Raw genomic sequence first — 27809 nt, forward strand, 5'->3', positions numbered from 1 at the left:
ACAACATGGAATCTATGAATATTAAAATATATATTGTTTGCTTGCACCCAGTTTACCAAGCAATGCAAATTACTCTGTATCAGTGACCTCTCCTTTTCATTATTGACCACCATCCCCAATTTTTGGGTCATCTACAAACTTTATCAATAATGGTTTTATGTTTTCTGCCATGCCATTAATAAAGATATTAAATTGTGTAGGGCCAAACACTGATATTTGCACGACCCCACTAGAAACACACCTGTTCAATGATGATTCCCCATTTACAATTAGATGTTGAGACCTATCAGTTAGCTAGCTTTTAATCTGCTTAATGTGTGCCATCTTAATATCATTCCAATTTTTTTAAATCAAAATGTTATGTGGTACACTATTACCTTTATCAACAAAACTTGTAATCTCATTCAGGAAAGATACCAAATCAGTTTTGACAGGATCTATTTTCCATAAACCCATGTTGATTGGCATTATTAATAAAAAAAAATTAAAGGAGAGTAAGAGAATTAAAGTCCCATATCAGCTGCTTCTTTATCTTTCCTGGGATCAATGTCATACTGGCAGGCCCATAATTACCCAGGTTATATGGTTTACCCTCTTGAATACTGTCACATTAGCTTTCTTCCAGTGTTTTAGAACTTCTGGGATTTTTCAAGACTTAATGAAAATTAACATTAACGGTCTAGTGAGCTCCTCAGCCAGCTCTTTTAAAACACCTGAATGCTGATTTAAAAATGTCAAACTTTAGTAGCTGCTCTTTAACTTCTTCCCAAGTGTACAAGAAATATCCCAGTATAGACACTGCCAGAGAGACATAGGTGAGCTGAACGCTTTACACTTGGGAGGCAGTGTCTCTAGCAGCTTTAAATCCAGAGCTGGCTCTCAGTCTCCAAGGAATTCAATCTGCTCACCTGGAGATGGTTCTGGGGTCCCACATGCTTGTCTTTGAAAGAAAGAGGCTTCAATCTCTGTTTTGAAGACACTACATGAATGTCATTTGCTTACTGCTCCTTCCTCCCGCTCCTCATCTGCCTCCTCTGACCAGCTCAAGCTGTCATCTGACTCCTCCCATTGCACTCCTTCGGGGTCCTCATCATCCACAGGATCTTTCTCGGTCTGGTCTTGTCTGGGCTGAGAGCTGCTCTGGAGATGCTCCAGTTTGGCCCAGGTCATGGGGCTAGCCTTTCGCAGGGTGATTTCCACCTTTGTGGGCACCATGTTTACAAAGCTCTTCTGTACATCAATGACCTAGAGAGAATGGGGCAGGCATGTCACAGTAAGGGTTCATCAGACACACTCTCTGGCCAGACATTTAGTATTAGCCATTATTTTTGCCCATGGTGCTTTCCTAGAGAAGCAAGAAGGCAGTGTAAAGACGAGGCAGAGCAGAATGAAAACCAAAGCGTTTGCATGGAGTTCAGTACCTGGGACACTAACACCATGATTCCTCAAGGATTTTCTGATGCTCCATTGTAGGGGGGCTGATCACATCCCCACCCCCAATTTCGTGAGCATTCATGGCCCGCCATACAATTTCCACACCCAGATGTGGCCCTCAGGCCAAAAAGTTTCCCCACCCCTGACCTAGATACTCAGGAGCTAGTGGGGCAGGAGGCGCAAGAGGTTACCAAAGAGAATGTTTCGGCTACATATTAGGATTGAGCCAAGAGCTGGGAGTCAGAGGCCCCGAGTCTAATCCTGGCAGTACTAGACTTACCATGTGACCTTGGTTTAGTCATGTCACTGCCCTGTGCCTCAGTGTCTCTCACTGCACAAGAGGAGGAATGACAGACCTGCCCAAGGATTAGTTACTTACTGATTGCAAGAGTACAGAAGGAAGCTGTGAATTATGAGCAAAATCGCACCCTGGCTGAAATGCATGGCAGGTTAGTGGGCATGTGGGCACTCTGCTGCCCGATGCAGGAGGAGACGGGGTGACCCAAGGATGCTGTATGATTGCACAGAGAAGAGATAAACAAAACATGTTACAGCACACCAAGAGACGTGTAAATGGTGTAGCTACAGGCCCCGCTGTCACACTCAGCCAGTTTCTGGCCTTTTACTTGTTATTCACTGTCTGAATTACAGGTAGAACTGGGCATGCTGGCTATACATAAGATTGGCCAACACTCTCCAGCATAAGACCCTGTTTTCAGCTGTATATAACCAAATTGTATTGTATTTGCCAAATTGTAACCATTTGGGCTGAAATGTTCTCTGCCAAGTGTCTGCATCAGGCTTGATGTTTATCTGGTTGTTTAAAGTTTCAGCAAAAAATGTTCTTAGAATGAGCTATGGGAAAATATACGTTGTTTTGCCCAGGTTAAAAACATTCATACAGTTCTTTGGTTGAGAAGTGCAAACACGTCTCTGCAGTCTGCAGGGACGGACGGAGCAGGGCAGAGGGGTTACCCTGGTGTGAGGACGTGCCTTTTGCAGTTCCTAGGAAACATGCCCACATTTGGTCAATGTCTGTGTCTTTGAAAGCATCTCAGTCTGCAGGTGCTCAGCAGAGACTTGCTAGCGTTTGGCAGTTAAATTCACTGAAAATTAACTGCACTGAGGCTGGTTCAGTCCCACACGGCAGGGACCGAGCAGGACGTTCCCTGCAATTGCTACTCCCTGCTGTTGTGGGCTGCTCTGGGGCTCGGTATGAGCACTGAGAGCATGAAGATGTTCTCTCTCTCTCGTGCTCGCAATGCCAGGCAGTGAAGGAGAAATCAGACAGACTCAAACGTGGAGGGGACAAGAGAAGGCCTGAAGGTAGGGTCGTCAGACTGAAGGAGGAGAGAGTAGAGTGGGCCAAGGCACCTTGGACTATGAGCTGGGAGGGGTGAGACTGGGAGTGGCTGGGCCAGGAGAGTGGGAGCCAGTGGGGGATGGAGGGGCAGGCAATAGATTGGATGAGGAATGGGAGGGGATACTGGAACTGTCTGGGGAAGGAGACCGGGCCAGGGAGTGTGTGTGTATGTGGATACTGAGATCAGATGAGGAGCCTGGATTGTGGGGGGGAATGGGACTGGCTGAGCAAGGAGCCAGAAGGGGGACATGGAGACCCATGCATATGGGTAGTAAAGCATCAGCTTCAACCCAACATGTAGTTGTCTCCAGATCACAGACCTTGTTGCTGGCAGCCATTAACCCCTTCTCCAGTAAAATACCCTCCCCATTTCTGCTCTGCCCACCGACCCAACACAGGTTTAAAATAGAAACAGCCTTAATGATTTCTTTCTCAGACAGGAGAAAAGCAATGAGGGGTGGAAGGGAAGAAGAGGGTACCCTGGCAAGGGGACACACTGAATCCCTTGCAGGACAGGTAAGGGGGGCACCCAGAGTCCTTGGCATGGGGGGGAGAATGGGAGACCATAGTATGGGGGAAAGGAAAGCTGGGGGATACAAAGAGTTCCTGACATGGGGGGGACTGGAGCAAAAGACGGGAGACAGAATCCTTGGCATGTGGTGAAGGGGAGAATGGGAGACACAAAGGCCCAGACATGATGGGGGGAAAGCATTGCTGTGAGTCCCTGAAACACTGGGGGATGGGAGGGTGGCCCACAGGGAGCCTGTTGTAGGGAATGGAGGAATGCAGGGAACTCCTGTTGTGAACATTGTGTTCATGCTCAGCCTACAGATACTACAAAGTGTATGGCCCTCTAGCAAATCGGGCACAAAAACGGTGTTAGCAGAATGCTAAGATTACAAAGTCAAGCATTCCAAAGTTAGGAAATGCTAGAAATAAGGCTGCCAGTGCACCCTTAATTTGGCCCCTTTGTGGGGATGCTCCATGATACAGTCTCTAATTACATGATCACTAGTATTTTTTCCACATGACCCATGACATTCAGTGCAGAGGATGCAGCTAGTCAATTAAAGTTAAACTCTTTAAAGCCAACAGGACCAGATAACTTAAACTCAGGACTATTAAACAATATAGCCTAGGAGCTCTCGGCATCATTAATGTTGATTTCTGAAACTTTCCCAATGTTCCAAGACTGGGAAAATGCTAATATTGTGCCAATATTTAAAAAGCATAAATAAGATGACTTGAATAACTATAGGCCACTTAGCCAGACATTGATCCCAGGGAAATTGATCCCATTGTTGGAAGGGCTGATGTGGGATGCCATGAGTATAGCATATTTGATGCCACTGAACATGCTTTGATGGAAAATAGGTGCTCCTGGGATGAATCGGAGCTGGGTGGATAGTACAATGAGTGCCATAGAAAAGCCTATGAGAAAATTAAATTTTATTTGGAGCAGAGTTTGAATAGTGTGCTGTAAAAAAGGCCTGGGGTCACACATTAGACAATGTGGAGAAAAACTGTTGAATGAACACCGGCCATCCTTTTGTGCACCGAATGAGGCAGGAACCCTGTGGAAAAAACCAGTATGTGATTGCGTAATTAAGATGGTTTCATAATGTGTGCACCCAAGAGGGCTGAGATAAGGTTGCACAAGCACCCTTTATTCAAGCATTTCATAACTTTTAAGTGCTTGACTTTGGAATCTTAACATTCTTTTTTTTAAATTGGCATATAGGATCTTTTTGGGCATGGCCTTGCTCTTTTCTTGTTTCCGTGAGCCACCCAGCACACTTCTAAACACTTTATAAATCATAGCAATAAAAGTCCAATGGATTTCCTGGAGCTCTACAAAATGGCAGCTGAGAAACCTCTTCCAGGAAACTCAGACTGCCTCAGCTAGCACAGCACTTGCAGCTGCCCATATCCCTCCAGCTACAAATGAAAAGAAAATTAAATATCAAAATCTGAATGGAACAGGGTCTCTTCTGGCTCCAGGAGAGATGGGCTCAAGCTGGATGGAACTGGGCTCAGCTCTTGGGCACCGCTATGGCCCAGGAACAAGTGTGCCACAAGGCAGCTGACCCCAATAAGCAGAGCTGGTCTAGGTCCCTAGTTTCAGAGCATCAGGGGCCCGTGAAGCCAGTCTGGTTGGTCGGAGTTAAACCTGGAGCTATGAAGGCCCATCAGAGGACAGAAATGGGGTGAGTTACTGGAATGGCTAAATAAGGGTTCCTGGAGAGAAGCCACCAAAGCATGCTGCTAACTCCTGTGGGGTCCCTGCAGCAAGAGGCAAGGTGCCCAGCAAGGTTGCTCTGGAGTTGCTGTTCCAGAGGAGTAATAAAGCTGGCTGGTGGCAGCTGGCTGCAGACCTGCAAGGAGCACGAGGCGAAAGTGGCCACTTGAGGGAGAAGTTGGCTAAGGCCCTGGAGCTGGCTAAATTACAGCCTAGCCCAAGGCAGAGAACTGGGCTTCTGCCAGAAGGAGAGACAGGGACTGTCTGAAGTACAACCCAGCTCCAGGAAGGTGAATGGGGTGAGAGGTGTCTCCTGATCTGGGACAAAGACCTGACCAGGACTCTTATAGGGACACAGAGCAGAGTGACCTGGGGCAACTAACATAGCAAGTTACCTCTATAAACAACTGAATAAGGCTGGCCCCAGGAAGTGGGTGCATGTTCTGGAGCCAGCTTATGTCTGGTAATTGACTGAGAGTACCTGACGGGGGCGCACAGTGCACTGGCAAGGCCACAAGGGGGTATGCTGGAGAGGCTCAAACCTTGACAACATGATGTCCCCTTGCCTTATGAGAAGGTCCAGGGTAAGATTCTGGGATGCCAGCACTAGAGGCTCTGGAGAGTTCACATTTGTACTTGGCGATGCTTCCCCAAGAGCACTGACCAACTCTGTATCCAGTACAGGTGTCCACAGTTCAAGAATGCTGCTAAATCAGAGGTGCCATGAGAATCATTAAAGGATTAGAAAACATGCCTGATAGTGAGCTCAGCTTCTTTAGCTTAAAGAAAAGGTTAAGGGGCAACTTGATCATGATCTGTAAGTGTAACAGACCCCAGTCGGCAGCAGGCGGGATTAAACCTGAGACCTCTGGAGCTTAGTGTATGAGCCAAAAGCCAACTGTCTCAGCTAAGGCTGCGGAGCAGACTCCTTTCACCTCTCTCTCAGTCAGTGGTCCCCAACCTTTTTCAACGAGGCATGGAGGACTGTGGCGGCGAACGAGCATCCGCTGAAATGCCACCGACAAGCGGTGTCATCCAGAGGCGTCGCCACCGAAATGCTGCCGAAATTTGGCGGCATTTCAGTGGATGTTCATCCGCCAATCAGTACATGGATGCACTTAGATGCCCCAGCGGGTGCCATGGTACCTGCGGGCACCACATTGGGGACCCCTGCTCTAAGTGGTCTTGAGGCCACTAGACAGGACAGAACACCACGTCCAGGAGGTGCGTGAGTTACATAAGCATCCACATGGGAAACAAATATTTGTTAATGGGCTTGTCAGTCCAGCAGAGAAAGGTCTGACAGGCTCCCATGGCTGCAAGTTGAAGCAAGACTCATTCAGACGGCAAGTAAGGTGTGAATTTTTAACAGTGAAGGCAATTAACAGTTGGAACAATTTACCAAGGATCATGAGAACAACAAGGAGTCTGGTGGCACCTTAAAGACTAACAGATTTATTTGGGCATAAGCTTTCGTGGGTAAAAAACCCACTTCTTCAGATGCATGGAGTCATGGCAAGGATCATGGTAGCTTCTCCATCACAGGCTACGTTTAAATCAAGATTGGATGTTTTTCTAAAAGCTCTGCTCTAGGAATTATCTTGTGGTAGTTCTATGGCCTGTGTTACACAGGAGGTCCAACTAGATCAGGAGTTCTCAAACTGGAAGTCAGGACCCCTCAGGGAGTCACGAGGTTATTACATGGGGGCTTGTGAGCTTCCAGCCTCCACCCTAAACCCCTCTTCACCTCCAGAATTTATAATGGTGTTAAATATATTAAAAAGTGTTTAGTTTATAAGGGGGGCCGCACTCAGTGGCTTGCTATTTGAAAGGGGTCACCAGTACAAAAGTTTGAGAACCACTGAACTAGATGATCACAACGGTCCCTTCTGGCCTTGGAATCTGTTAATTTATATCTTGGCACCTAAGCCCAGCTTCCAGTCCCTTTCCATCCACAGCTTGCTGGAATAAGGGAACCAAGATAAAAAGAAATCTTACACCCCAGAGATCCAGCTTTGCCTGGAAAACCTTGTCACCTTCGAACATGATATGGACATCAATCTGAAAGAAAGAAAGAAAGAAAGAAAAAGTCTCTTAGCAAGTACAGAGGGACCAACTCTGCAGAGCCGGTGAGTGAGTGAGCATCAAAGCCACACAGCAAGAGAAAGGTGTCACCTCTAGGACCTGCCTTTTGGGATAGTGTAGCTGCACAGAATCATAGAAATGTAGACTGGAAGGGACCTCAATAGATCATCTAGTCCATTCCCCTGCACTGAGGCAGGACTAAGTACTGAGACTAAGCAGCCTGATACTGCGGTGTTTGTGTCCCCACACAACAGCCCCCACCCACCCATTTCAGGCTTCTGTAGTAATGATCTGATAATCCATCTCCTGCCTGCCCTGAAGCTTTATGGTCAAAGTCAAACTCCTCATCCTCAGCTCCCAGGCCCTGCAGCATCTAACCCCCATTTGTGTGTTCTGCAGAAGGAGGTGAGGCTGAGAAGGGGAACCATAATTAGACAGATGCTGAATTATGTAATTGGTTATTGTTTTGTTATTTACAGATTGCAGCAGTGGGATATGGAGCCTAATGCTCTTAACTCAAAGTTATCAAAGACCTTTGTGGAGGAATTGTAATAATACTGAATTAACAAACCATCCAAAGCCAAGACCATAATTAGAGCTGATGTGGCAGTTAAATGAAGAATTTCTTTCCTTGCCACACCTAAGAACTGCAAATTAACTTTGCTCCCTCCACCTTTCCCACCAGCCAAAATCTAAAGTAAGTGAGATTTGAAGCCTTCAGGAGATTTTAGAGATGCCAAGGCACAGTCACTAATCCCCAAGATGCCAGATTTTTGTGCTGATTCAGGGTGGTCAGGGTTAACCCTTCAGCTTCACTAACAGACTCCCCACTACTAACAGAGGACTTACAAAACAGTATTGCTCATGTGGAAACTAGCTGAGAGGCTAGAAGAGTTTCAGGACACAGTGATGCAGAGGAAAGAATATGGCCACGTGGGACAGAAGCCACTAAACTCTCAGTGCAAAAGGAGAAGGCCGCAGATGGGGTGCACTGAGCGTGTTGCTGTAGGGTTACATTAAATGGACCAAAAGAGGCTGAGGGTCAAAACAGGCTCCACGTTATCTCATTATTATTTCTGGACTTAACGGGAGAGAGAGATTTCCCAGTGCCACTAGCAAAAAACAATCCAAACTCCATCCAGGAGCTCAGTGCAGGTTGCGATATGCAAACTACTGTGCTGTCAGGCTAGGGAACCAATCCTAGTCTGTGCAAGGAGGAGCCGCAGAACTACTTAGATTCCAGGACCCTACTCAGTAAATATTGCCAGAGTTTAGTTATAGATCTAAAAATATATCAAATAAAAGGCACCTCACTCTTGCTCCAGGTGTCTTTCGGGTCCACCCTGTTCCCAGTTCAATGACCCCTCTCCTCTTCCCCCCGATAAACAATATTCAAGAAGGGGGGGGGGCAACCTCATCCTATTAACATTAACCAATCAAAACATATTTTGAAAATTTTTAATTATAAGCATTTCTTCCCTTTTCTAGACTCTTTTAACCCATCATACCAACCCATGACTTTACCTGGAGCCCTCAGCACAGATTGTGTTTGATGCAAACAGTCCAGTTTGTACCAGTCTATTTGTCTCCAACTTTTGCTAACTTTGGTAAACAATTTAATGTAAGAGGGTGAGCTGGACTTTTGTGACCCTGAACAACTGCGAGTACAGGCCTCTCTTTGCCAGGAGCTGGGACTGGATGACAGGGGATGGATCACCCATAACTGCCCTGTTCTGTTCATTCCCTCTGAAGCACCTGGCACTGGCCACTGTTGAACAGGATTCTGGGCTAGAGGGACCACTGGTCTGACCCAGGTTGGACATTCTTAACACACCTTATCTACTCTCTACATAGCTTCATTCGCACAGTGAGAGTCAGTGACAAAACTGCTCCCTATGGCTGCAGCTCCATAAAGGACAGTCCAGGGAACCTACACCACAGAAATTAACAAAGGCAACCCTCTGCTGCCCAGCCACTCCTCAGTCAGGGCAGCAATATTCTGAGCGACAGTATCTCTAAGGCAGATAGAACACTGTCAGCCTGAGATGATGTCTCACCCCTTCAGCAGGAAGCAGGGTAGTCCTATTCATATCGGGTTATCCCACAACAACAGAGACAGGTGGCAACTCCCTGCAGCAGATAGAGATGGACAGAGCCAAGGGGAATTGTCTAAGAGTCTATATTAGAAGTGGGGTGTTTAAGCGACTGTTCTGGAGAACATCAGCAGGCATACAAAGGGCACTGGCTGGCTTGGACAGCCTGCACGGGCCTCAAAGACTAGCACGCAGCAGGACAGCATTTTGCATTTCTAGGTCTGTTAGCCCTGGACCCCACCTACCACAGTGCGACTGGCTGTCACAGAGCTGAGTGCTGGCAGAGGATTCTTGGCATAAATTGTCACCACCACTTGGCTGCTGGTTTGATGCCAGTCTTGTCGACAAGACACCAACTTCGTATCCTGGTGAGGAAAGGAGCCTGTTACTGAGGCCAGCCTCCAGCATACATGAGCCTGTATCTCCTCCCCCATTGCAGAAAAAAAAAAAAGAAAAAAAAGAGATTTAGCCAAGGAGCCCTGCACCGTTCCTCCTGGCTGATATGTTAACTAAAGGCTAGAGTCCCAGCACAGCGCTAGAGGCCAAGCTGGCCCAGCACGTCAAATGTAACACTGGGTTCTTTACATTTAGACTAAAGCCATTTCCAACCCAGTCTGCAGCCCAATGAGACTAAAGACGGTCTCACCATTGTGTGCAGGAGGCAAGGTCACCAAAGCAATTACATCACTTTTAATATCCATCCTCCTCCCTGTTCCAAAGCAAGATCCTCACCAGGTTTTCCTAAGCCCCACAGTGATTCCCCAGGGAATCAGACAGGCCTGGCTCCCAGGTAGCAATTCAGTCTTCCAATCAGTGCTGGTCCTTCCTCTAAAACTAAACCTCTGTTTCCAGCCGTGAGCTTGGTTGAAGAATTCTCTCTCTCCTCTCTCTGACCTTATACTGGCACTCATCACCCCAGAGCTGGAATGCTTTGGGGGCAACACTTCTGAACAAAGCCATCTGAGGGAGCAAGTGTAATTCAACTCAGACTGACATTGGCACTGGCAAGTATCTAATACAGAAATGTTTGGTGCTAGGAATATTTTGAGAGGCTTTTCCTGCATTCAGAAGTTCAGCTGCCTGTGTCATCCTCACGCACAAAGTCCGGGTCAGTGTGAGGCTGCCTGTCTAGGAAAGGTTTGAAGATGAACCGGCCCATAAATGCTACGTCCAATTCAACTGTTTTAAATGTCCCTCTTAACCTGTTCTGTACCTCAATCAGAGCCTTCCACACCCAAACTGTTACAGCCAGAGAAACGTTTCCTGCTCGGACTTTCCCTTTGAAAGCCAGGCAAAGGCTTTGGGCACTTGACAGTGTAGACACTGGGCTAGCTGATCTCTCTCTCCTAGTCACAGGGGACATTAATCTCCAGAGAGGGGAGGGGAGCGGACGCTTGGGCCAAGAGACCTTCCTCCCTAGCCCACTGCTGCTTATACTTACCCACCAGCCCATCTAAGCAGCAGGGCCTTGGCACTCAGGGTGGCTGGGCTCAGTGCCCTGCTCTGGCTAACTAACCCTGCTTAACTTTTGTATTTGTCACCCACCAGTGGTTTTTAAGGTGTTAAAACCAAGGGCTGCACTTTCAGCCTGCCCCATCTGCAGGAAGCTGTGCAGTAGCCAGGCAAGGAGAGCAGCATTCAGTTAGGGGAAATGAGAGCTGTGTACAGTATCTCGTGTTATACCAGTTGCACCAGACACAATTCTGTAAGAATGACCCAGTTCTGTGTTGCTGCCTGCTTTAGAAATGGGCAGAGTAATAACCAGTTGTGCCAGTGAAGATGACTACGCTGTAGCAGTCAGATGGGTGTATGTAGGTAATAGCAGGATATTTCAAAGGGCAGGCTTGTGCTGACCTGATTTTGTTGTCTCTCATGGTTTTTTTAACAGCTAAGCAGGGGTGCGTCTGGTCAGTCCTGAACTGCAAACCTTCAAGGGAAAAATCCAGGTGGGCCTGGGGACCCCTTTGCACTTGCTGACAGGAAGAGCAGACTCTGTGTTAGCTGGGAAGTGCCTTCAGACTTTGGGTGCAGCTTCCCTAGCCCCTTTGCCTCCCGTGGGGAGACTGTTCATATTCTGCACTGCCGGTGTCATGTGTATTTAGTTTTGCTACCATGCCCTGACTTTTTAAGCTCATTTCCATTAGGCCTGGCTGAGATGGCATTTCTTTCTATGCATCTGTCGCTAGCAGTTTGAAACACCTGCCTTCTGAGATAAAATGCTCAGGCCTGGTCTCAGACAAGAGGGAAAAGTTTAAGAAAAGTTTGAAAAAGGATCAGAGATTCAAATACATTTTAATTTATCCTCAGTTTAAAAAAACCCTCAAGAAAGTGATATGCACGAGCCCATGTGAAGGCAGCATGTGGCGAAAGGGCTGCATTCACTAAATGCCAGAACTGCAGCTAAGGCCCGCACAGACTGTCATGCGGCCCCCATCTTCACAGGCACTGCAGTATGGCTTATCCCACGCCATCATACAAAGCGTAACAACACCTGTACGGTGGTTTCCCTCTTCAAAGCCCTGTGCTGTATAAATATTGTTGGAATCGTTGCCACTGGGCAAAGTGACGCATTATTCAGCAAACAGACTAAAATGGAGAGGACTTTAATTTCTCTCCATCCTGGGTCTGCACTAGCCCTTTAAAGAAGGGACACAGAAAGCAGTCCTGGCCCAGTCCCACTCTCCCTACAAGGAGGGATTATTTGCGTAAACAGCACTAGGCATGAAGAGCCAAATCCTGCTCCTCTGCCCCTTTGCCTAGCATCCTGATGCTCCAATGCAGGCATTTGTGTTTCTAGGAAAGGAGACTCGGGTAATGCACACACTCAAGGCCTCAGAATTACAATGGTTTCAGCCATAATATTTTTTGCATGTGATATTTTAAGAATTCATTTGGTCTGTTGTGCCCCAGTGACGAGCAGATGCCACAGTTACACGCACAGAGTGAGCAGCAGTGACAGTTCAGGATTCCTTTGCTGTCTGCTCACTGCTCTAAGCCTTGTGGCAGTGGCATACCTCCTTCTTTAGCCAGCTGTGTTTCCCAGTGCTGCAGCCCTCTTGCTCCAGAAACGCACTGAAGTCTGTAGTTTTAATGCCACAACAACTCCAGTACTTCATACTGGGGAAAGAGCAAGAAACAAATTAATCTAGGAATGCCAGAAAGGGACACGAGTCCAAGGAAGGTGGGTGCTCTAGGGGTTTAGGGGTAGAGCTAGGTGGAGGCAAGGAGACCTGGGGCACTCAAGATGCTGAGCATGGGGGATATGGGACTGATGGTCCCTCTGAGTTTGTTCAGACTGGAGCTAAGAGATGTGGCCATCTGCTAGCCTGTCTGTGTGACATGAGCTGGGGTGTCACATGGCCACAGGATAAAAATAACCAACACAACTGGCCGTGTGGTTGGAGGAGCTGCAGACTGAGTGGGCCCCCCAGGGTGAGCGTCTCTCCTTGTGGGAAAGCTTGCTGTGCTGCTGACTGGTCTGCCACTGAAGAGCGGAGTCAGGGTCCAAGGCGGGTAGGCAGTTTTCACAAGTATGGGGATAAAAGTCTCCTGGTTCCAAACAATGTTTCTTACCCCTCATGGAAGACAGGAATTCCGGGGTGGAAAATACAAGCCTCTGTCTCATTCTCTGCCCCCTTGTAGATCTGCCAGGGAAGAGGCAGTGACAATGATCAGCACAGCATGCTGCTGAAAATGAAACCTGACCTGAAGCTTTAGGGGAAGGCGGGAGGAGAATTCTTCTTTGCTTAAAGTGCAGCTGGTCCCCGCTGTGTCCTGCAGGACATGGCTGGAGCCTCAGGACCCTTCACTGACTGTCCTTTCCTGAGTTCTCCCCTCAAACACATGCAGCATGGGGTGGGAGGCTCAGATACCAAGGGGATGGGGACAGAGACATACACTCATTATTAGCTGGCTGGTCTCAGTCCCCACGCCCGTCACCTTTCCCTCTTTGCCATTTCCATGCTTCCCCACATTGTGTGTTTGCTCCCTGCTGGTTTTGCTACCCCTCCCGCTCCTGCCAGGCACTCCCTGTGCTGTGCTCTCCCTCCTTCTCCCTGCCCTCTCAGTCTCTCCCTACACCCTTCAATCTACTTCCTTCTGGATCCCTCCCTCCTTCCAGCCCCTTGAATCCCTCCCTTCTCCCCATGGTTACAGGCTTCCCAGCTGCACTGGGCTGAGCACCCCTGCTCCAGGGTTCTGGGGTTGGAAGGTTACACGCCTACACAAGCCATCAGTGTGCAATGCTGATGTGATGGAACTGCTGTCTGCCATGCAGACCATTCCAGGATCCTGCTCTCCTGGCAGTAAGAGCTTTTTGGGAAGCCTGTTGGATTTAGGTGAACAAAGTGGAGATGCCAGCTTTGCTGTGGGGCCAACAGATTCCACCCGAAACCTTCACTGTGGCTGAAGAAAATGTAGCTAGATGTTCCTGTCATAAGTCCCAGGTGCTGACACTTATTATTTTTGGTGGGCACTAGAGAGATCGTGAAGACCCTCTCCCCCCAGTTCCCAAACAAATCCAGAAAGCTGGTCTCTGCCAGTGCGGGGCACTGAGCCAGAATCAGCAGGGAAGGGAGCATGTGTCCACAGAGCTACGCTCTGAGATCTGATTCCCCAGAGCCTGGGACACCCTGACCTGGAATTTGGAACACAAAGCCAAGGGTGCAACTCACCGCCTTACAGCCTGAGTTCTTACAGGTGGTGCCAGTCCTGACCTCTGGAATGGCCTCTGCTGTAATCAACACACATAGCACAGAGCTCTTTATCAGGCTTAGACATTCACCCAGGGGTTTCACTCACATGCCCGTCAGCCAGGACCATGAGCCACATTATTTTTCACCAGAATACCCGTCCGTAGTCCCCCCGTGCACAGCTTCATCTTGGGATACAACCCCACAGCCTGCCACAGCCTGCAGTCCTCTGCACGACACACATACCTGCTTCTAAGTTGTGCACCCTCCATGCTTCCCATAATGCACAGCTCAAGACCACCCTGCCAGGCCCATCCCCCATCTTCTCACCCCTGCACAAGGAACCTCCCTCTGGGCATTGGTTTTTGGAGGCCAGCTTCAGCTTCTCCAGGGTCTGCTCCAGAGACCTGGACACTTTAATCAGCAGTGGCTGTCTTGGCTCATCAGAGCTGGAAAGAAAAAACACACACAACATAACAAAAACCGGCATTGTTTCCCCCAACACTCAGATTAACCTTCCCTGCCCCATCTTGAGAGGGAAGCAGGGGCAGGGCCGTCTACATGGCCAGTGCCTGACTCACCTTGGCCTTTCACGCTGCATCTTCTCAGCTGATTTTGGGCTTTGGACGATGGGTTCTGTGCTTGGCTTGGCCTTCAGCTTGTCTGAGGTATCCTCTGGCCGGAAGGGCTCGGGGGGCTTCTCATTGCTGTGACACCCCTTCATGCAGCCCTAAGGGGAGGGACCAGAGACAAGCCTAACACTCCTTTTGACCTCCCCATGCAAGGGGCTTGTAGTTCATGGTCACAAAGCCAGGACACTAAGCACACTATTGTGTGGGGCACTGTGCAGGGGACAGTCCCTAACCTCAGCAGCCCAAGGGAGCAGAGCGTCACGCTGTGCCCAGCTGCATTAACTGCCTGGAAGTTGTGCCAAAAGCATCCCAACAGCCTAGCACTACAGTGCAGCAGGAGGGGGTGGTTCAGGAACCTCTTAGTGCCAATGGGCCACGGGAACAGAGGGGGTGCCTGGGTGACAAGGATTTCCTGGGTCTGGGACATACAGTCTATCTAGGTCACCAAAGAATGTCGTCTGAGGTCTCAAAGAAAAGCCAGTGTCACACTGGTCATCAATATAATCACAAACGGCACATACAGATGCTGTGTAAGGAGTTATGTATATACACTGGCAATTATGTACTTAACGTCTGCGTCTAGGGCTGACCACCAGCAAAGGAGAAAAAGCGGTTTCTGTCAGATAAGAAGTGTCTGGCTGTTTAGACCTAAATTAAATACTGTATGGGTCACAGCAGGTCGCCTCTCCCTAGTCTGAACTGAATGCTAATGAAGCACTGTGAAGTGAGAGAAAAGTGACAGGAAGAAGCAAACAGCTAGGGAAGAGGGATGGGAGAAGAGAGACCTCATCTTGAGGTGCACGTCAAAGATTTTCTCTAGACTATTTGGGGGACAAAAAATGACACCCTAGCATCCTTCCCTGAGGCAGCAAATGGACAGTCAATTTGCTTTGTGAAAGAGGGGTCTCAGCCAGGCTTGGCTGAAATGCTGGTGAGAACGATGGGTGAAATAAGATATTAAACAAGAGGATAACTTGTTTTAGCCTCTAGAAAGCATGTTATGATTTTGATTTGTATGTAACCCATTTTCCCAGTATTCTCACTATCACATGAATCTCGGTTCTCTGACAACAAACACATTCTTGTTTTCATTATAACTAGATCTCAGTGCTGTGATGTTAAGCAAAGTGCTGAACCTGAGTTGAGTCTTACAAGCTGGAGTACGGTTCCTTAGGAACTGCAGGCCTGGGAGCCCTGTGAGTGTTCAGTGGAGGGGGCTAGACACTACAGGGAACACTCCAAGGATCTGGCAGTTGGTGTGTCCCTATTGCTACCTGAACAGAGAGACCCAGGCCTGAAGAGGCCTGGAAGGCTCTATGTGTGCTGCCAGAGGCTGGTGGTTTCAAGGTTCTGATCCACATCAGGCACAAACAAGACTTCTTCATGATGAGGGTAGGTGGTGGTGAGGTGCCTCACAACCCTGGGTACCTCTGGGGAGCATCACAGAGAGGCCTCTGGCTCTTCTTCCTGTGTACCAGTCCTTTGCTGGTGAAGGGCAATGTGCATAAGAGTTAGCCAGAAAGGCAGACATTGCAATAGTCAACACGGGAGATCCCAGGGCCTGAGCAGGAGTGTTAGCTACTGGGATGGAGACGGGTGGGAGATTTTGATACGTTGCAAATGAAGAAATGGCAAAATTTGGGCTTGGCCTGGATGTGATGGGAGGCATGAGAGACAGCCCCCAAGTTAAGTGCTTGAGTGAGAGAAAAGAGTTGTGAGTGAGGAAGGAGAGAGAATTTAGGAAGGTAGGTTTTTTTCAGCCATATTAAATATGACTGGTAAGCCATCCAGGAGCAGTCCGTGAGAGACTGAGAAGCAGGACTAGGCAGAGAAAGTCAGATCTATGCCCATCAACCAGTATCTAGGACTCAGGTGAGTAACATCATTAGGCTGAGAAAAATTCCCACTAGAATAGGGGAACCAGGGAAGCTGGGTGGGACTGGGATGGATCAGATGGTGGAGAGGGAATTGGATGCGGGGGAGACAGGCTGGATGGAGACAGGGAACCAGCCGGGAGAGGGACAGACTGGCCAGGGCAGAGATGGGGAAACAGACAGGGTGGGGACAGACCAGGCAGGGATAAGGATCTGGCCAGGGAAGTGAACAGGACAGGGACAGACCAGCCGGGAATAGGGATCTGGCCAGGGAAGTGGATGGGCCAGGGATGGACCAGCCTTGAATAGGGATCTGGCCAGGGAAACGGACACAGTAGGGACAGCAGGGCCGGCACTAGGTTTTTTGCCACCCCAAGCGAAACATTTTTTGCCTCCCCCCCACCCCAGCCCTGGGCTCCCCCATGCACTCCCCTGCTGCCCCAGCCCTGGGCTCTCCCCTCCCACACCTGCACCCCCTACTGTCCCAGCCCTGGGCTCTCCCCCCCCACACACCCTGTGCTGCCCCATCTCTGGGCTCCCCCTTCCCCCCCCAATGCTCCCCCACCCACACACCCCCTGCCGCCCCAGCCCTGGGCTCTCCCTCCCCCCCGCCCCGCCCACTCCTTCCGCCCTAGCCCTGGGTCACTGGTAACTTGCTCCCAGGGCGGGTCATTCAGCAGGAATTTTGGATGTGTACAGAACAGACAGGATTGGTTCCCATATGGTTACAGAACTGCAGTAAAGTGGAACAATTTTCAGCTTGTGTTATTGGAGGATATCTGGATGCATATTATAAGACTGTCCTCCATGAATGAGGAAAAGTTGAGGTGCCTTCATTATTCTTTTGTTCCACACTTTGTTTCTATGGGGCATTTGCCAATGCAATATCACTGTCTTCCTTTTAAACAAATAAAACTAATAATAATAAAAAAAGGCAATGGCTGTTGAAAATAGCAATTCCTGTCCTAAAAACCACTGGGAAGCATTTCTTGCTCAATTTTATCCTACTTTTTCTACAGCAAATTACAGTGGATCAGTATATTTGATTTGGGAGAAATGAAATAAGAGCTGCCCAAATTGAGCCTGAGCACTCCTGAATTTTGAGGTGTTCAAATCTGGAAGGCGGGTGCTAGATTCCCTTTCTGAATATTAGCTAAATCTGGAAAGGAAAAGTCAATTTCTGCTTCCATGGCTCAGAGGTGGAAATCCTCCTACGTGCCTGGTACTGCATCTAAAGCTGCCCAGGTCCAGTAGAGCCTCCCCTCCCTTACTTTTCATTTTAAATTCTCCTAGTGGGGTCCACATACCTCCCTTGCTAGGCTCCCGATAGAGAGGGGCACCGTCCAGTTAGTCCACCCAATTCCTTCTTTGGGGGCTGCAAGGTGAGGTCACACCAGTATCCCTAATCCAGTCTGGGGATGTCTTCTGAAGGGGATATCTGGGCCAAAGCCTTCTACTCCTTGGCCACACTTGTTCCCCATTCACAGTGCCACCCCGCTCTAGCAGTGAGCTCTCCATTCACAGCAAGCTGCAGCATGAGTATCAGAGGGGTAGCCGTGTTAGTCTGGATCTGTAAAAGCAGCAAGGAGTCTTGTGGCACCTTATAGACTAACAGACGTTTGGGAGCACGAAAGCTCATGCTCCCAAACGTCTGTTAGTCTATAAGGTGCCACAAGACACCTTGCTGCTTTTGCAGCATGAGGTTTCAGCTACCATACTCCCTCCCCCTCCCTTTCCTGTTGATAGCGGCCAAAGGAATGCTGGGAAATGTAGTTCTTTCCCTGCTCCAGGGCTGGCTCTATAGGCAGGGAGCTAACCAAGGAACTACAGCTCCCAAGGCCCCCTGTTGGTTCTCAGCTCCCAGGCTGGATCCCTGCTGGCTGCCGCCCCTGCAAATGGGCTGCCCCAAGCACCTGCTTGCTTTGCTGGTGCCTAGAACTGCCCCTGAGGGACAGACGGGCCAGGCAGCCAGAGGATTCTGGTATTTTGTTTTGGGGGAAGGGCGTCTGGGAGCGGTGGAGACTGGAGCGCCTGTAGAGGTGGGTGGGTTACATACCTTTATGGAGAGGAATTCTGAGAAGTCTGTGGTTCGTTTCTTGCAACAAGACCAGCCCTGGACACAAGAATAGGATGTATATGGTCAGGTATGGAAAACCGCACTGACCTCTCAATCCCCACATCAAACACACACTTCCCTGTATCCTGGATCTCCCTTTGTCCTGGATGGACTGTCACCCATACACATGGACTGTCATCCATACCTCATGAAGACAGCTGTTTCTGGCATCTGGTTCTGAACTTATGACAAGAGCTGTCCCTCTACCGCTGCACTCACCTTCAGGGCATCATGGAATATGGGAACACCTGGGTGGTACACACAGGAATCTATGAGACAAAAACAAGAACATAAGAGTGACCAAACTGGGTCAAACCAAAGGTCCATCTAGCCCAGTATCCTGCCTTCCGACAGTGGCCAATGCCAGGTGCCCCAGAGGGAATGAACAGAACAGGTAATCATCAAGTGATCCACTCCTTGTCACCCATTCCCAGGTTCTGGCAAACAGAGGCTAGGGACCCCATGCCTGCCCATGCTGGCTAATATCAATTGATGGACCGATCCTCCATGAATTTATCTAGTTCTTTTTTGAACCCTGTTATAGTCTTGGCCTTCACAACATCCTCTGGCAAGGAGTTCCACAGGTTGACTGTGCACTATGTGAAAAAAACACTTCCTTTTGTTTGTTTTAAACCTGCTGCCTCTTAATGTCATTTGGTGGCCCCTAGTTCTTCTGTTATGAGAAGGAGTAAATAACATTTCCTTATTTACTTTCTCCACACCAGTCATGATTTTACAGACCTCTATCATATCCCCCCTTTGTCGTCTTTTTTCCAAGCTGAAAAGTCCCAATCTTATTAATCTATTCTCATACGGAAGCCATTCCATATCCCTAATATTTTTTGTTACCATTTTCTGAACCTTTTCCAATATATCTTTTTTGAAATGGGGCAACCACATCTGCACACAGTATTCAAGATATGGGCGTACCATGGATTTATATAGAGGCAATATGATACTTTCTGTCTTATCTATCCCTTTCTTGATGATTCCCAACATTCTGTTTGCATTTTTTAACTGCTGCTGCACATTGAGTGGATGTTTTCAGAGAACTATCCACAATGATGCCAAGATCTCTTTCTTGAGTGATAGATAATTTAGACCCCATCTCTCAAAACAGAGAGTATCAGCGCTTCAGGACACAAATCCCTATTGGTCAGCCAGCGCTCCTGCCCTGCTCCCTAGAGCATCCCTGTGACATACCTGGGGCACAATCCAGACTAATGAGTAGCTTTGTCACCCCTTCCCCTGTAACCTTGGGTGCTTTATGATGCCTTGCTGTGGGAGCTCCCACCTGGGCCACTCACAAACAGCCTTCCAGGGCTTGCTGCTTCCTGTTCATTCAGCTCCATGGCTTCCAGCCGCTGCCCTTATGCCTGCTTTTTTTTGGCTCACTTTCTCTGTCTCTCTTCTTTCTCCAATCTGGCCAGCTCTAGCTTTGAAGTTCTGTTGCTGCTGCTCATTTTTATGATTTACTGTTTCTATTTCCCTTACTCGAAATAAGCAAACAGAAAACAACAAGCTGTAACCTCTCTGTGACTGTTTCCAGCCACCAGTGCTATCCCAGTGCTTGAAGTGTAACAAGCTGTGCACAAACCCTAGTTCGCTGCACCACTGTGACATACCAAGGTACAATCCAGACTAACGAGTAGCAGTGTCTAACCTGGGGTGCCCTTTACCATGCCGTGCTGCTGTAGCCTCCAGTCTGGCTTGCTCACAAACAGTCTCCAGCGTGTAAGGCCTGGTCTACACTAGGCGTTTAAATCAGTTTTAGGAGCGTAAAACCGATTTAACGCCACACCCGTCCACACTAGGAGGCACCTTATATCGATTTTAATGGCTCTTTAAATCGGTTTCTGTACTCCTCCCCGACGAGAGGAGTAGCGCTAATATCGGGATTAACATATCGGAATAGGGTTAGTGTGGCCGCAAATCGACGGTATTGGCCTCCGGGTGGTATCCCACAGTGCACCACTGTGACTGCTCTGGACGGCATTCTGAATTCTGATGCACTGGCCAGGTAGACAGGAAAAGCCCCGCGAACTTTTGAAATTCATTTCCTGCTTCCCCAGCGTGGAGAGCTCATCAGCACAGGTGACCACGCACAGCTCATCTGCACAGGTAACAATGCAGTCTCCTGAGAATCGAAAAAGAGCCCCAGCATGGACTGCACGGGAGGTACTGGATCTGATCGCTATATGGGGAGAGGATTCAGTGCTAACAGAACTGCGTTCCAAAAGACGAAATGAAAAAGTATTTGAAAGAATTTCTAAGGCTATGACGGATAAAGGCCACAGCAGGGACTCAGTGCAGTGAAGAGTGAAAGTTAAGGAGCTCAGACAAGCCTACCAGAAAACCAAAGAAGCAAACGGAAGGTCCGGGGCAGGTCAAAAAACATGCCGCTTCTATGCTGAGCTGCATGCAATTTTAGGGGGCTGCGCCACAAGTACCCCACCCCTGACCGTGGATTCCGAGGTGGGGGTTGTAATCTCTGCCATGGCTGAGGATTATGCAGACAGGGAAGATGAAGATGAAGAAGAGGAGGACGACCTAGCAGAGATCACACAGCACTCCGTGAGCCCCAGCAGCCAGGAGCTTTTTATCACCCTGACGGAATTACCCTCCTCCCAGCCCTCCCAAGCAACTATCCCAGACAATGACGCCATGGAAGGGACCTCTGGTGAGTGTACCTTTGCAAATAGCAAACATTTTTTTTTAAGCAAGCGTTTTTTAATGATTGATTTGCCCTGAGGACTTGGGATGCATTCGCAGACAGTATAGTTACTTAGAAAAGTTTGTTAACATGTCCAGGGATTGAGAGGAAATCCTCCAGGGACATCTCGATGAAGCGCTCCTGTAGGTACTCCAGAAGCCTTTGCAGAAGGTTTCTGGGTAAGGCAGCCTTGTTCCGCCCACCATGGTAGGACACTTTACCACGCCATGCATGTAGCAAGTAATCAGGTATCATTGCATGGCAAAGCATAGCAGCGTATGGTCCCGGTGATTGCTGGCATTCAAGACGCATCCGTTCTTTATCTCGCTGTGTTATCCTCAGCAAAGTGATATCGTTCAGGATAACCTGGTTAAAAATCAGGAATTTAAGTAAGAGGGATGGCCATTTTCCTACTGGGTTCGTGGACTGCAGCAGCTTAAAAAAAATCCTTTCCTGCACGTAGCCAAGCGGGGGGAGGGGAGGAGTGAAATGCCGATGATCTTTTTTGTGTTTGGTCAGCGGGGCTTCCCCAAGCTACCAGCCACGCAGTGGGTGTGGGGGTGGGTGGGAAGGGTGTTGATTAGCAGGGAGCTAGTATTAGCCATGCGTTGGGGGGAGGGGTAAATCACTACAGACGCCGAAAGACAGTGGCTTACCATGGCCGCATGCAAGCTGAATTCTGATGCCCGGACCTGTGTCTGTGAGATCTGTAACGCTAGAGCTGCAGGCACTCAGTATTAAGATGAAAAATGTGACCTTGTAGGGAAATCACATGTGCTATGTAAGGTGAATAGTGCTGTTCACTGTGAAAGAGTATAACCATTGTTCTGTAAAATGTATCTTTTTAAATATTTCTCTCCCTCATGCAGCTGCAAATTTTTCGAGCATCCCTCCTCCATCCCAAAGGCTAGCACAGATAAGGCGGAGGAAAAAGAAGACGCGAGATGAAATGTTCTCGGATATTATGGAAGTTACACGCAATGAAAGAGCTCATCTGAATGAGTGGAAGGACGTGGTATAAAATTACAGGAAAGAGGCCAGTGAACGTGAGGACAGGAGGGACACCCGAGATGAGAAGTGGCGGCAGGAAGACCGGCAGGAAAATCAGCGGTGGCAGGATGCAACTCTGGGGCTGCTGCGTGATCAAACTGACATGCTCCGGCGTCTGGTGGAGCTTCAGGAACGGCAGCAGGATCACAGAGTGCCGCTGCAGCCCCTGTATCACCACCCTCAACCCTCACCATGTTCCACATCCTCCTCACCCAGACATGTAAGAACGCGTGGGGGGAGGCTCCGTGCACCCGCCCACTCCACCCCCGTGGACAGCCCAACCAGAAGGCTGTCATTACTGTGAAATTTTTTTAATGGCCTTCTCCATCCCTCCTATCCTCCTCCCAAACCACACCCTTAGTTCTCTCCCTCTTTTTATAATGAATTAATAAAGAATATATGATTTTTAAACGAGAGTGACTTTATTTGCATAAGTAAGCTGTACTCGAAGGGGGAGGGTGAGTTGCTTACAGGGACTGAGTCAATCAAGGGGGTGGGTGTTCATCAACAAACACAGCAGTCACAGTGTACCCTGGCCATTGATGAAGCTCGTTTTCAAAGCTTCTCTGATGCGCACCGCTTCCAGGTGTGCTCCTCTAATCTCCCTGGTGTCTGGCTGCGCGTAATCAGCAGCCAGGTGATTTGCCTCAGCCTCCCACCCCGCCATAAAGGTCTCCCCCTTACTCTCACAGAGATTGTGGAGAATACAGCAAGCAGCAATAACATAGGGGACATTGGTTTGGCAGAGGTCTGAGCGAGTCAGTAATGTCCGCCAGCGCGCCTTTAAACGGCCAAATGCACATTCCACCACCATTCTGCACTTGCTCAGCCTGTAATTGAACAGATCCTGACCACTGTCCAGGCTGCCTGTGTATGGCTTCATGAGCCATGGCATCAAGGGGTAGGCTGGGTCCCCCAGGATAACGACAGGCATTTCAACATCCCCAACTGTTATTTTCTGGTCTGGGAAGTAATTCCCTTGCTGCAGCCGTTTAAACAGAGTAGTGCTTCTGAATACGCGAGCGTCATGAACCCTCCCTGGCCATCCCACGTGGATGTTTGTGAAACGTCCCTTGTGATCCACCAGTGCTTGCAGCACCATTAAAAAGTACCCCTTCCGGTTTACGTACTGGGTGCCCTGGTGCTGCGGTGCCAAGATAGGGATATGGGTTCCATCTATCGCCCCACCACAGTTAGGGAATCCCAGTGCAGCAAAGCCATCCACTATGGCCTGCATGTTTCCCAGAGTCACAACCTTTCGTAGCAGCAGCTTAGTGATTGCTTTGGCTACTTGCATCACAGCAGCCCCCACAGTAGATTTTCCAACTCCAAATTGATTCCTGACTGACCGGTAGCTGTCTGGCGTTGCAAGCTTCCACAGGGCTATCGCCACTCGCTTCTCTACTGTGAGGGTTGCTCTCATCTTGGTATTATGGCGTTTCAGGGCAGGGGCAAGCAAGTCACAAAGTTCCATGAAAGTGCCCTTACGCATGCGAAAGTTTCGCAGCCACTGGGAATCGTCCCACACCTGCAACACAATGCGGTCTCACCAGTCAGTGCTTGTTTCCCGGGCCCAAAATCGGCGTTCAATGGATAGAATCTGCCCCATTACCATCAGGATCTCCAAAGCGCAGGGGCCCGCGGTTTGAGAGAATTCTGTGTCTACGTCCTCATCACTGTCATCGCCGCGCTGCCGTATCTGCCTCCTCCTCACCTCGGTGTGAAGGTCTGGTTCACCATATACTGCACGAGAGTACGCGAGGTGTTTAAAACATCCACGATTGCGGTATTGAGCTGAGCAGGGTCCATGCTTGCTGTGCTATGGCGTCTGCACAGTTCACCAAGCAAAAATGGCGCGAAACGCTTGTCTGCTGCTTTCAGGGAGGGAGGGGTGAGGCTGTACCCAGAACCACCCGCGACAATGATTTTTGCCCCATCAGGCACTGGGATCTCAACCCGGAAATTCCAAGGGGCGGGGGAGGCTGCGGAAACTATGGGATAGCTACGGAATAGCTACCCACAGTGCAACGCTCCAGAAGTCGATGCTAGCCTCGGACCGTGGACGCACACCACCGATTTAATGTGTTTAGTGTGGCCGCGCGCACTCGATTTTATACAATCTGTTTTACAAAACCGGTTTATGCAAATTCGGAATAGTCCCGTAGTGTAGACGTACCCACGGTCGCTCCCAGCTATGTCTGTGTGTGAGCTGCAGCCAGCCAGCCACACCGTGGCTCTTACCAGCCTTGATTATACTGCAGGGTGACCCCAGCACACCCCCAGTCTTAGGTTTTCCCCTAGAAATAGGTGTCCTGTGATCCCCAACGCTCTCCTGCACAATACAAATATGATAAGTCTGTTAGTTTTTAAGATAATTATATGCCGTCTTATTATTTTAAATAGTTCTTCAAACACTTAAATTTAAACACATTGGATTCGATATAACAATAAAAAGTTTATTAACTACACAAAGAGATTTTAAGTGAATACAGGTAATGAGGTATAAAAGTCAGAAATGTTTTACAAGAAAAATAAAGATAAAATGCAATTAGTGCTGAACTTAACGACATTAAATTCAAAGCAAAGTTCTTCTCAGCACAAGCTCTCAACAGTCTTGCTGACCAAACTTTTAGGCCAGGACCCCTGCTTCCTTTGTCCCTTCTCACATGGTGAATCAATGGCCAGAGAGGGAGGGAGCAGGGGGAGTGTTCCTTGAGGTGTTTATCCCTCATTTGTATAGTGTTAGTCCCCCTCTTGAAAACATTTCCAGCTGAGATTCAGGACAGAGCAGGGTTACCCAACTTACTGACCCTCCGAGCCGCAAGCGGCAATCTTCAGAAGTTCGAGAGCCAGGGCACACCTGCCAGGTCTCAGTGCTTCACCCCCATTGGAGGCGCCTGCTGGGGCTCTGGATTTCAGACCCGCTCCTGCTGAAGCCCTGAGACTTCTCCCTCTCTGCTGGGCCGAAGCCCCTACCCCACTCCCCTGCTGCAAGGCAGAGGTCCTGAGCTCCCCCACGAGTCTGATAATCGGAGAGTGGGGATGTTGTGGGGAACTCCGGGAGCTGCACTTGAATGGTAAAATAGCCGCATGCAGCTCACAAGTCACAGTTTGGCCACCCCTGACATAGAGATCCTATGGGGAAGGATGTTCCCTGCTGCTCTTCCTCACTGGTTGGAACATCTTTTGTTTCCCTTCCTGCTTGATGACTCTGTTTATTGCTTAAATGCAAATTAAGCAGAGCACACAATCCTTTGTTTGACACAGACTTGTTTGCCAACCTCAGTTTGGAACATATATTAAGATCATCATAAGGGGAATCTTATAATGTCACAGACAATGTTGCCTCACATTTTATCAGGACAATACAGACCAGCAAATTATGAGTTTTCAGATGGTACCTGTAACGGGTTTGGACTCACCCCTGCGGCGCCTCCTGCTGGTGATCCCGGGGAATTAGATCGGTTCCCAGCCCCATAGCGCCCTATGCAGGCCAGTGATCCGCCTGGTCCCGAGTCCCTCCCTGGACCCCGGTGCCCTTTCACATGGGGTGCTGCCCCCTGGCAGTAACCCCTTTCTCTCAGGGAACCCCCACCCTCTATCCCCACCTTGCCTCAGTGTAAGGCCACTGCCAGTCATTGTCTAGCCCCACGTCCTGGGGCAGACTGCAGTATCAGCCTATTCATCACTGGCAAGGAGGGTTTGGACCTGCTGCTTTGGCCTACCCCTGGGCTGCCTCTGCAACCCCAGTACCTGTTAGCCCAATGCTAGGCCGCAGCCTGGGGCTTTCCAGGCTGGAGCTCCCCAGCTCCTCTGCCTTTCCCCAGCTCTGCTCCACTCAGGTACCCGGTCTAGCTCCCTGCAGCCAGGCCCATCTCCCTCTGAATACAGAGAGAGACTGTCTTAGCTTCCGGCTTCCCTGGCCTTCTTATAAGGCCCTGTGGCTCAGTTTGGGGCGTGGCCCCAGCTGCAGCCACTTCCCCACTCAGCCCAGCCTAAAGGCTGCTTTCTCCAGCCACAGCCCCTTCCCAGGGCTGTTTTTAACCCCTTCAGGGCAGGAGCAGGGGTCCACCCTGCTACAGTACCTCACAAGGCATACTCTATACAAAGATTATTACAACAGTGAGTAGGGTGTGGACACAGGGGTACATTCTGTCATGGCCACCCTGCTGGGAGAGGCTGCAGCAGGAGTAGCTGGGTGCTCCCCTCAGAGCCAGTGCTCCTGCCCTGTTCCCTACATGAGAGGCTGTGACTGGAGTAGCTAGGACATCCCCCATGCATCCACAGCCAGTACATCTGCCCTGTTTCCTACAGGGCCTCCTCCTGGGAGAGGCTGGGAATGGAGCAACGGGAGCTCCCACACAGCCAGCACCCCACCTTGATCACTGTGGTGGACCAGCTAGGAACTATTGGGACTAGAGCGCTGAGTTTCCCTTCTGCCGAGCAGAGTGTGCATTCTTGAAGCCTACTCCAGCCGTCAGTGAGGTGCGTGTCCTACAGGAGTGAGTCAGATTGCAATGAGGAGTGCCTGCTGCTACCCCTTTCTCTAGCTCAAGCAGTTGGGCCAATCAGGCTATTAGTAGGAGGCCTATTAGAATGAACATTGCCAGCAGATCAAGGGAAGTGATTATTCCCCTCTATTTGGCACTGGTGAGGTCTCCTCTGGAGTACTGCATCCAGTTTTGGGCCCCACACTACAGAAAGGATGTGGACAAATTGGCGAGAGTCCAGTAGAGGGCAATGAAAATGATTTGGGAGCTGGGGCACATGACTTATGAGGAGAGACTGAGGGAACTGGGATTGTTTAGTCTTCAGAAGAGAAGAATGAGGAGGGATTTGATAGCAGCCTTCAACTACCTAAAGGGGGGTTCCAAAGGGGCTGGAGCTCGGCTGTTCTCAGTGGTACCAGATGACAGAACAAGGAGCAATGGTCTCAAGTTGCAGTGGGGGAGGTTTAGGTTGGATATTAGGAAACACTATTTCACTAGGAGGGTGGTGAAGCACTGGAATGGGTTCCCTAGGGAGGTGGTGGAATCTCCTTCCTTAGAGGTTTTTAAGGTCAAGCTTAATAAAGTCCTGGCTGGGATGATTTATTTGGGTTGGTCCTGCTTTGAGCAGGGGGTAGGACTGGATGACCTCCTGAGGTCTCTTCCAACCCTCATCTTCCATGATTCTATTTCCAGGTTTGGTCCGCAGGGTAACACTTCTCAGATTTGCATTTTACGCCCCTATGAGATACTCAGCTTGGGACAGGCACCTGCAGATACCCTCTGGACAGTCAATGCCTTACCTGGTTCTCATGCACCTCAGGAACCAGAGACTGTTCTGGGCTTTGAGGAACCCAGCCTAGCTAAAAGCAGAGCCAAGACTAGCCTCCCCTCCTCCCCTGCCCCCAATGTACCTGGAACTTCATCAACAGTTGCTATGACCCTGACCTCAGTGATTCAACACCCATCTGGAAGGGAGCTCTCATTGACACCAGTTGCCTCCATTTACTTGAACTTCACTAGACCCCTCAC

The 27809-nt window shown here is 49.3% G+C and overlaps 1 protein-coding gene across 3 annotated transcripts in view; it reads right to left on the reverse strand.

Annotated features, from left to right (window-relative positions):
* Positions 1-286: 286 nt before the first annotated feature.
* ITGB1BP2 (integrin subunit beta 1 binding protein 2) overlaps positions 287-27809 on the reverse strand; it is a 28134-nt gene continuing 611 nt past the window's right edge. The window contains exons 2-11 of one of the 3 annotated variants that reach the window (XM_045030443.1): positions 18747-18796; positions 18468-18524; positions 14487-14635; positions 14236-14354; positions 13888-13946; positions 12788-12858; positions 12229-12331; positions 9460-9579; positions 7035-7097; positions 287-1245 (exon numbers count right to left, since the gene is read on the reverse strand). In XM_045030443.1, coding sequence (XP_044886378.1) covers positions 991-1245; positions 7035-7097; positions 9460-9579; positions 12229-12331; positions 12788-12858; positions 13888-13946; positions 14236-14354; positions 14487-14635; positions 18468-18524; positions 18747-18796 — 1046 coding nt within the window. In that variant the 3' untranslated portion in view covers positions 287-990. Of the gene's footprint in view, positions 1246-7034; positions 7098-9459; positions 9640-12228; positions 12332-12787; positions 12859-13887; positions 13947-14235; positions 14355-14486; positions 14636-18467; positions 18525-18672; positions 18797-27809 lie in introns of those variants that run through there. The other 2 variants (XM_045030441.1, XM_045030444.1) reach the window with 2 other exon arrangements.

The sequence above is a fragment of the Mauremys mutica genome, chromosome 9 (assembly GCF_020497125.1).
Source record: "Mauremys mutica isolate MM-2020 ecotype Southern chromosome 9, ASM2049712v1, whole genome shotgun sequence".
Lineage (NCBI taxonomy): Eukaryota > Metazoa > Chordata > Testudines > Geoemydidae > Mauremys > Mauremys mutica.